The sequence below is a fragment of the Microcaecilia unicolor genome, chromosome 4 (assembly GCF_901765095.1).
Source record: "Microcaecilia unicolor chromosome 4, aMicUni1.1, whole genome shotgun sequence".
In the NCBI taxonomy this organism is placed as follows: Eukaryota; Metazoa; Chordata; class Amphibia; order Gymnophiona; family Siphonopidae; genus Microcaecilia; species Microcaecilia unicolor.
The window spans coordinates 21722120-21735262 of record NC_044034.1 but is presented as its reverse complement, the minus strand read 5'-3'; the positions used below and the strand labels follow the sequence as shown (position 1 = coordinate 21735262).

At 45.5% G+C, this 13143-nt stretch overlaps 2 protein-coding genes across 3 annotated transcripts in view; one reads left to right on the top strand and one right to left on the bottom strand.

Moving 5' to 3' along the window:
* Positions 1-12079, bottom strand: part of TSNAX (translin associated factor X) — a 75818-nt gene extending 63739 nt beyond the window's left edge. Inside the window, 2 exon segments of the mRNA XM_030199756.1 lie at positions 10746-10892; positions 12034-12079. Of these exon segments, the coding sequence (XP_030055616.1) occupies positions 10746-10892; positions 12034-12079 (193 nt within the window).
* RELT (RELT TNF receptor) overlaps positions 6174-13143 on the top strand; it is an 81700-nt gene continuing 74730 nt past the window's right edge. For both annotated transcript variants that reach the window (XM_030200025.1, XM_030200024.1), the window contains exon 1: positions 6174-6253. The gene's annotated coding sequence lies outside the window, so the exon portion shown is untranslated. The remainder of the gene's footprint in view (positions 6254-13143) is intronic.

Below are 13143 nucleotides of genomic sequence, written 5' to 3'. Positions count from 1 at the left end.
GACAAAGGCTCAAAGAACAGAGGTACCCAAATCTGTCCTAGGAACCCACCTCGGAGAAAAAAAAAACAACAACAGATCGCAGGAATAAAATTACAATGTCTAATTTATTCACCACATAAAATGATAAATAAATAAAAGCCCTACATGGCTACGTTTCACCCTATCAAAGGCTGCATCAGGGGCTTGTAATAGTACTGTTAAGTAAATACATAAAATATATAGTATAAATTATAAAACTATTTAAAAAAAACAGTATAAATGATAAAACCATTACAAAAAAACAGTAAAAATAAATAATACACATAAATGGTACATACCGTAAAGCATGCATGTGTACAAAACATAAACTTAAACACACACACATACATTATTTGATAAAACAACTGTGAATGTGAGCATGCAGTAGGAATCATTATGACTAGTCACCTATCCCAAAGGTGTTGTCTCAGAATATCACCTACTGGGTCGAACCACACAGAAATAGAGAGAAAAAGCAGCTGTTCAAAACAGTATTAAAAACATCATTAAACCAGCACCTCAGCAAGGATTTGCTCCACAGAAGTGAGCCTGCCAAACCAAATCAAAAATATCTATTTACCTTTCCTCCAAAGCAACAACAGCATGTGGTGAATCTGCCATCGTCTCACTGCGACTGTCCTGATATAGAGACTGCACAGGGCTCAAAGGCGACAATTTCTTTTTAAATGCTAAAGCTATAAAAACAGCTAACAAGATTTTAAAAGCACTTCTAATGGTATGCAACCTTACTCAAAAAATTATTTGGTTTAATAAAAAAAAAGTAGCAAAGCAATCCTAAGGTGAGCTGAAGTGCAAAAATGACAAGATTAAAAACCTTCAAAACAAACAAAAAAAACCCAAAAAAATTTATATAAAAATACCTGACTACCAGATCATACATAGTAACATAGTAGATGCCAGCAGAAAAGACCTGCATGGTCCATCCAGTCTGCCCAACAAGGTAAACTCATATGTGCTACTTTTTGGGTATACCCTACCTTGATTTGTACCTGTCCTCTTCAGGGCACAGACCGTATAAGTCTGGCCAGCACTATCCCGCCTCCCAACCACCAGCCCCGCCTCCCACCACCGGCTCTGGCACAGACCGTATAAGTCTGCCCAGCACTATCCCCGCCTCCCAACTACCAGTCCCACCTCCCACCACCGGCTCTGGCACAGACTGTATAAGTCTGGCCAGCACTATCCCCGCCTCCCAACCACCAGCCCCGCCTCCCACCACCGGCTCTGGCACAGACCGTATAAGTCTGCCCAGCACTATCCCCGCCTCCCAACTACCAGTCCCACCTCCCACCACCGGCTCTGGCACAGACTGTATAAGTCTGGCCAGCACTATCCCCGCCTCCCAACCACCAGCCCCGCCTCCCACCACCGGCTCTGGCACAGACCGTATAAGTCTGCCCAGCACTATCCCCGCCTCCCAACTACCAGTCCCACCTCCCACCACCAGCTCTGGCACAGACCGTATAAGTCTGCCCAGCACTATCCCCGCCTCCCAACCACCAGCCCCGCTTCCCACCACCGGTTCTGGCACAGATCACTGCATGTCCACTTGAAAAAAATATATTAAACAGCTTAAAAAGCACAACAAAATGCTGCAAGAAATATGTGTTCCACAGCGTGCGTTCCAATTACATCATAAAACAGAAATGACGTTAATGGAGAGCAAAACATCATCTAAGCTGTACCCACATCAGGGAGGGATGGAGTTCAGGGACAGGAGCGCAGATGCCGGGATGCCACAGAGAAGAGGGAGAAGATGTGGGGTAGGTAAAAAAAAAAAATCTTATAGAAACTACTACTACTTATCATTTCTATAGCGCTACTAGACATACGCAGCGCCCTTTTCAGAAGCTTTATTTCTATTTTTACCTCTGCGTCTTTCTCAAGACAGCGAGTGTTTTAAACATACAAGCCTATATACATTGCCAATGTATATAGGCAATACACAATTACAGCAGTAAAAATATTCAGATAATACAAAGTATGGCATAGTGTCAACACAATGCATAATAAAATATTTTAATAGTGTAGGGTATAAGCAAAGTTGGAACATGTAGATAGGTAAGAGAGTAAGCGGCGTTAGAAAATAAGGTGACTGATTTAAAGAAGGTTGCACATGAGGTTACAGAGGTGATTAAATATTATCTCAGCAAGGGTAGGAGTGGATAAACATGTCCTGCTGCAGTATGTGCAGCCTGTGTCACTCCTTGTGTGTGTGAGCTCCGCCCTTTCTGCCTCACCTCACCCCATGCTTGGAATAAACTCCCTGAGATACGCCAGGCCCCCCCCTGCCCACCTTCAAATCCTTGCTCAAAGCCCACCTCTTCAATGTCGCCTTCGGCACCTAACTACTACACCTCTATTCAGGAAATCTTGACTGCCCCAACTTGACATTTCGTCCTTTAGATTGTAAGCTCCTTCGAGCAGGGACTGTCCTTCGTTAAACTGTACAGCGCTGCGTAAACCTAGTAGCGCTCTAGAAATGTTAAGTAGTAGTAGTAGTAGTAACAAGTTAGTTACTTCTTCCATTAAAGGCCTGAAGAGCCAAGCTTTCAGCTGCTTCCTGAAGTAGAGATAGTTTTGTGTTAAGCGGAGCCTTTCAGGCATTTTGGAGAGGGTGTGGTTAGGAATTACGTGGGAGGACCTTACTGTCCTAGGAGGTGAATAGAGGGTGATCCTGTTCTTCAAGTACTCAGGGCATTTTCAAAGTCAAAATTACAAGAAGACCTTTGCATTTACAAATCAATTAATTGGTTACAGCTTGAACAAAATGTATTATCTCCTATCCCTATACAACTATTACATTGTGTATTCCTCCATCATATATGTCAATTTCAAATTATATTTAGATACTCAATCTACTTGTTTATTGACACATGTATGGATACAGATAGATGGCATACATCTCATATGGCAGTATAATCCTAGATTCAGTGGTGTACCAAGGTGGGGGCGGTTCGCCCCGGGTGCACACCGCTGGGGGGGGGGGTGCCGCGCACCTGTTGGCCGAGTCTGCTCGTTCCCTCCCTGCTGCTCCCTCCGCGTGGAACAGGTTACTTCCTGTTCCAGGGCAGAGGGAGCAGCAGGGAACGAGCGGACTCGGAGCCGACAGGCGCGTGGCACCCCCCCCCCCCAGCAGGTAAAAATGCACCCGGGGGAGGTGTAATTTCACCAGGGGGGGGGCACATCGGCGATCCGCTCTGGGTGTCAGCCAGCCTAGGAACACCACTGCCTAGATTTCTCATCAATCATAATACAATTTCTTAGTCAATTATGGAATTGGATCTTATCCACAAACCTACATTCAATGCTCTCACTGTTAAATATAAATTTATCTTCATCATGATATTTAATTGGCTACAAATGACTGAGATGATTAAAAGAAGACCGATAAAGATGTTCCCTTTGTGGTGTATCCAGCGTTGTGAAATATAGAATATAAATACACTACAGATACATCTTCAATATATATATGCTCAGTATAAGTCTGTGTTGTATGAGGCCTCATTTGGACTACTGCGTGCAGTTCTAGAGACCGCACCTACGGAAAGATATAAACAGGATGGAGTTGGTCCAGAGGGCAGCTACAAAATTAGTAAGCGGTCTTGAATGCAAAAATTATAGGGACAGGCTTATGAACCTCAACATGTATACGCTGGAAGAGAGGAGGGAGAGAGGAGACATGATAGAAACGTTAAATATCTCAAGGGCATTTGTGTACAGGAAGAGAGCCTTTTTCAAAAGAAGGAGAGCTCTGGAATGAGGGGGAATATGGCAAAGATAAGAGGGAACAGGCTTAGGAGTACATAAGTACATAAGTACATAAGTAGTGCCATACTGGGAAAGACCAAAGGTCCATCTAGCCCAGCATCCTGTCACCGACAGTGGCCAATCCAGGTCAAGGGCACCTGGCACGCTCCCCAAACGTAAAAACATTCCAGACAAGTTATACCTAAAAATGCGGAATTTTTCCAAGTCCATTTAATAGCGGTCTATGGACTTGTCCTTTAGGAATCTATCTAACCCCTTTTTAAACTCCGTCAAGCTAACCGCCCGTACCACGTTCTCCGGCAACGAATTCCAGAGTCTAATTACACGTTGGGTGAAGAAAAATTTTCTCCGATTCGTTTTAAATTTACCACACTGTAGCTTCAATTCATGCCCTCTAGTCCTAGTTTTTGGATAGCGTGAACAGTCGCTTCACATCCACCCGATCCATTCCACTCATTATTTTATACACTTCTATCATATCTCCCCTCAGCCGTCTCTTCTCCAAGCTGAAAAGCCCTAGCCTTCTCAGCCTCTCTTCGTAGGAAAGTCGTCCCATCCCCACTATCATTTTCGTCGCCCTTCGCTGTACCTTTTCCAATTCTACTATATCTTTTTTGAGATACGGAGACCAGTACTGAACACAATACTCCAGGTGCGGTCGCACCATGGAGCGATACAACGGCATTATAACATCCGCACACCTGGACTCCATACCTTCCTAATAACACCCAACATTCTATTCGCTTTCCTAGCCGCAGCAGCACACTGAGCAGAAGGTTTCAGCGTATCATCGACGACGACACCCAGATCCCTTTCTTGATCCGTAACTCCTAACGCGGAACCTTGCAAGACGTAGCTATAATTCGGGTTCCTCTTACCCACATGCATCACTTTGCACTTGTCAACTTGAACTTCATCTGCCACTTGCACGCCCTAAGGAAGTATTATTTCACAGAAAGGATGGTGGAGGAGGCGTGGAATGGCCTCCCGGTGGAGGTGGTGGAGTCGAGGACTGTTCCAGAATTTAAAAAGGCATGGGATAAGCATGTGGGATCACTTATGAACAGGAAGAATTAGGGGTTAGAGAGGATGGGCAGACTGGATGGGTCATATGGCCTTTATCTGCCATCATGTTTCTATGTTTCTATCTAGTACTAAATTGGTAACTGAAGGTAAAATAGTATAATCTATTTATAAACTGATTACTCATTCTGTATTTAAATCAGATAATAAACTGATTTCTCACTGGACTGCAGATTTGAACCTAACATCATATTCAATATCATTGGATCATTTTTGGACAAGAGTTACTAGACCAACCCTGTCAGCCAGTTTGCTCCAGTCTCTATACTTTTTAGCTCATAGAGCTTTATGGACTTCGGAACAGAAATATAAAGCAAAACTTTAAATATAAGTCATATAGCGGTATATTTTCAACGCACTTAGACCTATGGAACTGTGTAAGTCTAAGTGCTTTGGAAATGAGCCCTATGTTCCACGAAGGCTGTCATAAATGATATACGGATAAACTATACAACACATTTTGAACACTGATCAACATTTCATTCTCTGTGGGGCCCTTTTACTAAGCCGAGTAGGCGCCTACGTGCACCCAATGTGTGCCAATTTGGAACTACCGCCCGGCTACCGCGTGTCCCGGGCAGTTATTTCGTTTTTTACACGCGACGGAAAATTTCTGGCGCATGGCGCTAACCAGGCAGTAATCTGCATTGTACACGCGCGCTGACTGTTAACGCACGAGACCTTACTGCTAAATCCATAGGTGGCAGTATGGTCTCAGGCCCAAAATAGACACGCGCCAATTTTCATTTTGCCGCACATCCATTTTCATCCCCAAAAAAGGGGCCTTTTTTGCAGGTGCGCTGAAAAAGGAACCTGTGCGCGTCCAATTTAGGCGTCTACACCTGCGCAGGCCACTTTTCTGCGTACCTTAGTAAAAGGACCCCTGTATTCTTCGATTACTCCATGCAAATGTTAATCTAGAGCAGTGTTTTCTGTATCTCTTTCCCCAGACAGTTTCCAGTTTTTTTTTCCTGGCGGGTTGATGTTTTGTATGTATGGTATGTAATGCCTACTAGTAAGAAACAGCACACGTTCTGAGAGGTGTTTATTTAAGGTTTGGTTTTCTGTTGTTGTTATTGTTGTAATTTATAGTTTGTAAGGATAGCATTATAATCAGGAGAGGGCGCTTTCTGTTTTACAAAAAAAATTCAGCCAGATAATACATTGCGGTTGAAAGACTCATCGTCAGGCCGCCCTTTCTGTGACGTCACAAAGGGGGCAGTGAAAGCGAATGTGACGTGGCCGTAGCGGCTCATTCATAAAGCCGGCTGCGCGGTATCCTTCCTATCCGTGTGTGTTACAGTATCCTTTCGGCTTATTGTCTGGAAGAGCTGGTCGCAGTTCGGGGAAGGTCCGGCAGGTAAGGAGCAGCTTCTCCTCTGCGGGCACCCCGGGTGGAGGGGTGCTGGGTTCTGTTCCCCCCCCCCCCCCCTCTCCTTTATAGAGGATGTGATGGGACGTAGAACAAAGTTGGTATCGTGCGTTTAGGATTCCCCCGTTTACTTCAATGCTGCGTTCGGCACCTAACCCTTACCGTTCAGTGAATCCAGACTGCCCCAATTTGACTGCCCCGATCGGACCGACCGTTCACTTGTCTATTAGATTGTAAGCTCTTTGAGCAGGGACTGTCTCTCTTTGTTAAATTGTACAGCGCTGCGTAACCTGGTAGCGCTCTAGAAATGTTAAGTAGTAGTAGTAGTATTACATATAGCAGTGATTTAACCAGAGCTGAGATTGTGATGTCATAATGCCTCATTCCACCAATGCCTAAGAGCCAACCTCATCAGTGATGTCACAATGGCTTGATTGTCCTATTTGTCTCACTCTTATCTATTAGATTGTAAGCTCTTTGAGCAGGGACTGTCTCTCTTTGTTAAATTGTACAGCGCTGCGTAACCTAGTAGCGCTCTAGAAATGTTAAGTAGTAGTAGTACTTCTTTCCAGGATGCGGTTCTGTGCTGGGCAGGTGGGATCGCTGGCAGGAACGGGTTTCGCTAGGTCCCCCTTCGGTGGAGTTTTTCTTTATCTCCCCCCCCCTCTTTTTGTTAATTTTATTTTTAGCAACGTAGAAAGTAACGTGATAGAGACCATCTAGTCCGTTTATGTGCATCACTGGTTCCTGTCCATGTTGCTTAGGATACGTTTCAGCTGCCAACATTAGAATCGAACTCCTGAGAAATATTATTTCACCTCTATCCGTCTCTACTACAAATTTCTAGACTTAATCCAGTGCTGCTCTATACAAGGCCCCCATTGTCGTTCTGTCTTTGTTTTCTGCTATTCTGCCTCTCTACTCAGGCTCTGGACAGAAAGGGGAAAGTTGGTGGGGAAGAGAAATGAATATTGAGCTGCATGCTTGAAGGACAGGGCAGGAGAATGCAGTTAGAAATGCCGTGTGGATCTCCCCCCCCCCCCCCCCTGAAGTTCTAAGGTGGGTTGGTGGGGGATGGATGTCATTGACCTACACTGGTCAGTGGTCCTGACTAGGAAAATATTGGAGGCTCTCATGCTTGTTAGAATTCAAAAGTGGCCCCAGCTTAAATATTAATGAAGACCACTGCAAAAGTCAGGAGCCCCCTCCGTCCCCCTGTTGGGCAGACTGGATGAACCGTTCAGGTCTTTTATCTGCCATCATTTACTATGTTGCTTCCTGGACTTGCACCCATAAATAGTTGTTTATTTGCTAAACAGTGGGAAACACTAGACTTTCTCCCCTGGTTTGTCTCGAATCCTTTTCCTGCACAGACAATAAAAATGACCTTTTACCTTCAGGGCCCCTAATGAACTAGAATATAAAAAGCTAAATTTACAACTTACAAACCTCTAAGCATAGAAGCCCCAATTATGATGTGTTTTACAGTACGAGGTAGTTAAGCTTCTTATGGTCTTGACTGCTGTGAGACTTCAGAAATGTGCAGCTGAACCTCCTGCAAGGAGTAAATGTATTTTCCTGATTGCTGTCTTCCCCCCCCCCCCCCACCTTTGTCCAGTATCTTTTAAAATGGGAGTCCTGGTAGGCAGGTAGAGTGCAGTTGAAGTGTGTTTCTTGGTAGGGGGATCCTTGAGGTACACTGTGAAGCCCAGTATCTTAGTAAGTGAAGGGGATAAGAACTGATCCTATCAAAGTGACTTAATTATATACAGGTACTTGTTTTGTATCTGGGGTGATGGAGGGTTGAGTGACTTGTCCAGAGTCACAAGGAACTGCAAATCGAATCGGTTACCCTCGTGCTCAGGCCACGGCACTAGCCATTAGGTTGTTCCATGAAATAGGACATTTGTCTTTCATCTTAGTTCTTCTCCCCTTGGCTCTCTGATATCATTCCATGGCTTTCAACACCATGTGTACGCTGACGACTCCCAGATCTACCTCTCTACCCCCGGCATCCGGACCAATGTATCCGCCTGCCTATCTGATATCGCTGTCTGGGTGTCTCAGCGTCATCTGAAACTTAACATGGCCAAAACCGAGCTTCTCATCTTTCCCCCTAAACCTACCTCTCCCTTCCCCCTTTCTCTATTTCTGTGGATGGCACTCTCATTCTCCCTGTCTCATCAGCTCGTAACCTTGGGGTCATCTTCGACCTCTCTCTCCTTCTCTGCTCACATTCAGCAGATTGCCAAAACCTGTCGTTTCTTTCTCTTTAACATCAGCAAACTCCGTCCCTTCATCTCCGAGCACTCTACCAGAACCCTCATCCACACTCTTATCACCTCTCTCTCGCCTAGATTATTGCAACCTGCTTCTCACCGGCCTCCCACCTAGCCATCTCTCTCCTCTGCAATCAGTTCAAAACTCTGCTGCGCTACTAATTTTCCGCCAAAATCGTTATGCTCACATTAGCCCTCTCCTCAAGTCATTCACTGGCCCTATCCGTTTCCGCATTCAATTCAAACTTCTCTTACTGACCTATAAGTGCATTCACTCTACCACTCCCCAGTACCTCTCCACTCTTGTCTCTCCCTACGTCCCCTCGGGAACTCCGTTCTGTGGATAAATCTCTTGTCTGTCCCTTCTCCTCTACTGCTAATTCCAGACTCTGTTCATTTTATCTTGCGGCACCTCACGCCTGGAATACACTTCCCGAGCCTGTACGTCTAGCCCCGTCTTTGGCCGTTTTCAAATCCAGGCTAAAAGCCCACCTCTTTAACGCTGCTTTTGACTCCTAACCACTACTCACTTGCCCTGCACCCTTTTATCCCCACCTCTTGAATTCCCTTACCTCTTAGTTGTTCTGCCTGTTTGCCTGTCCTATTTAGATTGTGAGCTCTTTGAGCAGGGACTGTCTTTTCGTGTATGGTGTACAGTGCTGCGTATGCCATGTAGCGCTATAGAAGTGATAAGTAGTACAGTGATTCCATTGACCCCCTTAAGACTTGATTTTAATCTAACAGGTTTGTAAAACTGTATTCTGCAATTGTCCCACTTAATGATGTGAACCACACTGAACACCTCCGAACGGGGAATATTAGTGTTATATAAGACCTGACTTGAATTTTAGCACCTAAAATGTTAACCTGATCTCGGACAATAAAAAAACAAAACAAAATAGCAGGCCCTGGCTCTCTTCCCATCAGTCATTGACTTCCCCCTTCCCCATCTGAAGCGTGGGTGGATGTCCTCACTAGCACACATTAGAAAGTGTTCTCAAAACAAGAATAGTCGGGCTCTGTGGAAAGCTTGCAGTTTCCCAGCGATTTCCTTTTAGGAATATATGCAGAATTCTGAGGAAAGTCTTTTATCAATCCTAATGTAAACCAGAGAATTATAGCCTATACTGTCAAAGCCTCCCCCCCCCCAACCCCACCCCCAAGCTTGCTTCCAAGCGAAGAAAAATTGACACTGTGAAGGGCAGTGAGCTGCTTGGTTTGTTGGCCTGGTGCCCAGGGGCTGTGTGACAGATCCTTCAGATCAGGCGCGGGTTGTTTTACTGGCGCAGTCAGTTACAGCTGTGTTTCAGGACGCCAGCTCTTGGAGCTCGGAGGTCTGGGTTATAGGATGATCAGACTAAGCAAATCAAGTTGATCCCTGGAACAAATATATGGGAATGTCTGTGCCCGAGGCTTATTGGTTAGATGTTAAGCGGCCCTCCAGAACACAAGTGTGTGCATCCCTGGATGAAAAAATCATGCAAACCTACCCTGCTGCTGGGGGATTTGCTATTGTCCTTTCACCAAGGCATCCTGCCCTCGTGCTGCGAGTAAAGATTATAATCATTTTATTGTTGGAACGCTGACGGCATAAGGGTCCGTCTGCTGTAACATGCAGATGGTGGTTCGAGCAGCTGCCTCTCTCCCATGTCCGTGCTTCGTGGTGTGATTTTTAACCCAGCCTCATGCCTTGTTCTTATTCCTGGAGTAGATACCACGCTGCATAGGATAACAAGGCACCTTTTTATGTAGAAATAATTTCAGTGATGTAATCCTGGGCACCCTGCTTCTCTTTGGAAGCTCAAGCCCATTGCCGTAACGAGGGCTCTGAGCAGGGTGGCTGTGTAGGGGGAACAAAAAGTAGCTCTTACGGTCAGTGGGAGAGGGGGTGCCAGCGGCCAAGTTGTTCTGCTCAAGCTGCAGACCTGGCCGCTTTGACTTTTTTTTTTTTTTTTTTTCTCTTTTTATAAGCCAGCATTAGTGGTTGTCTAGAAGAGAACAGCTTAGGTCTGCAGCTACTGCTCCATAAGCGATGCAGTTTTGATATTTTCAAGGGCAAACTGACTGGCGTGGCCCCTGAGCCAGTGATCATGTTTGAAATGAAGCCCTGTGTTAGCATGGGATTGGGGGAAACAGTTTGTGCTGTGTCACTTACACTATGCCTGTGCTGTGTATGCCATATGCACTGTTACTAGGGTTACCCAGTCTGTGCTGGTACAGACTGAACCTGTCTGGGTTTTCCACCCTGGGCATGCTGGATCTTTTTGCACTCGCTTTCTTAGACTGGCATGCAGTGAAGAAAACCAGGACATCAGTCTCGGCACCATTGTTGGCAGAACGTTTGAAAACTGGATCACAAAAATATAACAATTAGTTGGGTTATGTGAAGTCGGAGGCTTGATAACAGGCGTCGGCACCATGTCACAAGGCTGAAGCTGGTCTCCACCCGCTCCTCCCAAGGTGGTTTTAATTCTTCCTAATGCAGTTGCTGTCATCTTGGTTTCCCCCAAAACAATGACATTGATAGCTCCGTCTACTGGCTTCAGCCCACATAATGGGCCAGATAGGCTCACACCATCTCCTGTTACCAAACCTCCTTGGGTTTAACCATAGGACAGATTAGACTTCAAAGCAGAAGAGCATCTGATATTGAGAGCATCCCATCTTGATGAAGGGAGTTGTTGCAAACTTGTACAAACTAAGATGTCATTGATGTAATTGACCTTCAAGAAAGTCCAAGTAAGGTGGATAGTGCTTTTCCTTTGGTGCTTCCAAGCTGCCTCTATCTGACCCTGCCCAAGGGGATTCTGAGGCCAGCCTTGCAGATCTTAAGGCTGTATTGTGTCCTTGAATCTCGAAGTGATGTCATGCCATGATCTGTGCCCATTTCTCAGTTGACAGTAGAACCCTGGGAATTCTGGTGTCCTCTGTCGGTGTGACATGGATTGCTTCTTAAAGCTGAGCTTTCACCTTCCTGCTCTCAACAGTCCACACTAGAAATGTTTCAACTTTTCAGGAACTTCGGTTGGAGGTCTGGCTTATGTTGCAGATGACTCCGAAAATTGCAGTACTATCCAAGATCTTTTTATTAACGCTTTGTTTTGGTCCTGTCTGCTAAAATTAAATAAGCTCTGAGCCTACAATGCGAGAACACATCTCTGTCAAAAACAAGGAGGTTCAACTTAGAAACCAGTCTCCCTCTCTTTAATCCCATCGATGGAGAATGAATGACCTTGCTGTCCAAATTGGAGTGTCTGGAGAACTAAATAGTTTAGTGCACTGTTTAGAGCAAGAGCTCGGCAAATCGACAAACTTTAAATACAGTATTTTTGTGGCAATGATTCTGTACATACACCTCAGATCTGCTGTTGAGTCCAGCTGTGCCTAGAGATAAGGGAAAGAAACCCATGTTACATCTGAGTCTGCAGCTAGCAGTCATTCTAGAGGGTCCCCATCATGTCCGAGGTCAGATGTTTACTGTCATCGTACCGGGACCAATGGGCTGTTCAGCAGCAAGGTCGGTGCTTGGACGCATGGCCAGCATCAAGCTCTGTGAAGGGAGCTGTCTTCATGTATCATGGCGTGTATCAGGATCCTGTGCTACAAAGCCGAATGGGTTTATTGACTTTGTCACGGCTGCCCATGTTATACCTCGCCCATAATGCCACCAAACCCCACCAGGTCGGCTCACCAGCCCTGAGATGTGGCTGGGCCACAAACTTGAGCACAGAACAGATAACATTCAAAATTATTGATGGTAACACGTACATAGCTTTATTAAAAATTATATATATCAATATCAAATTTCACATCAAGATGTCCACTGTTAACGGACTATATCTGAGCCAACCATTAATAACATACAGATCATAGTATTTCCCAGCCTGCTGTGAGACCAGCAAGGCTGACTCTGTGGCCATCAATGAAGGGTGCCCCCCCCCCCGACCATACAGCAAAGGGAGCTAACCCAGCTTGCACTGCAGCAAATGGAGTTCAACTCCACCCCCCCCCTCCCCTGCTTGTTTGGGCTTCATGGCAGCATGACCCCCCCCCCCCCCCCCCCCCCCCCCACCAGCAGAATCTGATCAATCAAGCTTGTAGCTGGACTATAATGCCCGGCCTATGCCACCTAGATGCAGCCAGTTATAAGTTTGAAAGTTATTAGACACCTAACTTCCTGTAGCTGTAGGTCAGTATTAACCAAATCTGCCAGATATCGGGAGAAATGTTTATGCTGGAATATGGGCAATCACAACACTAGTCTACTCAGGGATGCATGATGTTAACTCCCATTTGCTGTATAATTCAGACCATCTAAGCAGGGAGTGATTAAGCAATTCAGTGATGAAGGGGGGGGGGGGGGGGTTGGCTTAGCCACTCATGCCAGCTCCACGATTGGCAAGGTTTCCAGTTCTCTCTCAAGGTAAATGCTGGCATTTCTCCTCTGTAGGACATGGACAACTGGGCTCGACCACACTTAATGCCCATTCAGTGTAAATTTGTGCCCCGTGAGTGATGGACCCTCTGCTAATTTAAGCTGTCACTTAAAAGTGCCACAGGTCACAAGATATGAGGAGGGGCTAGATCATATCCAGCTCT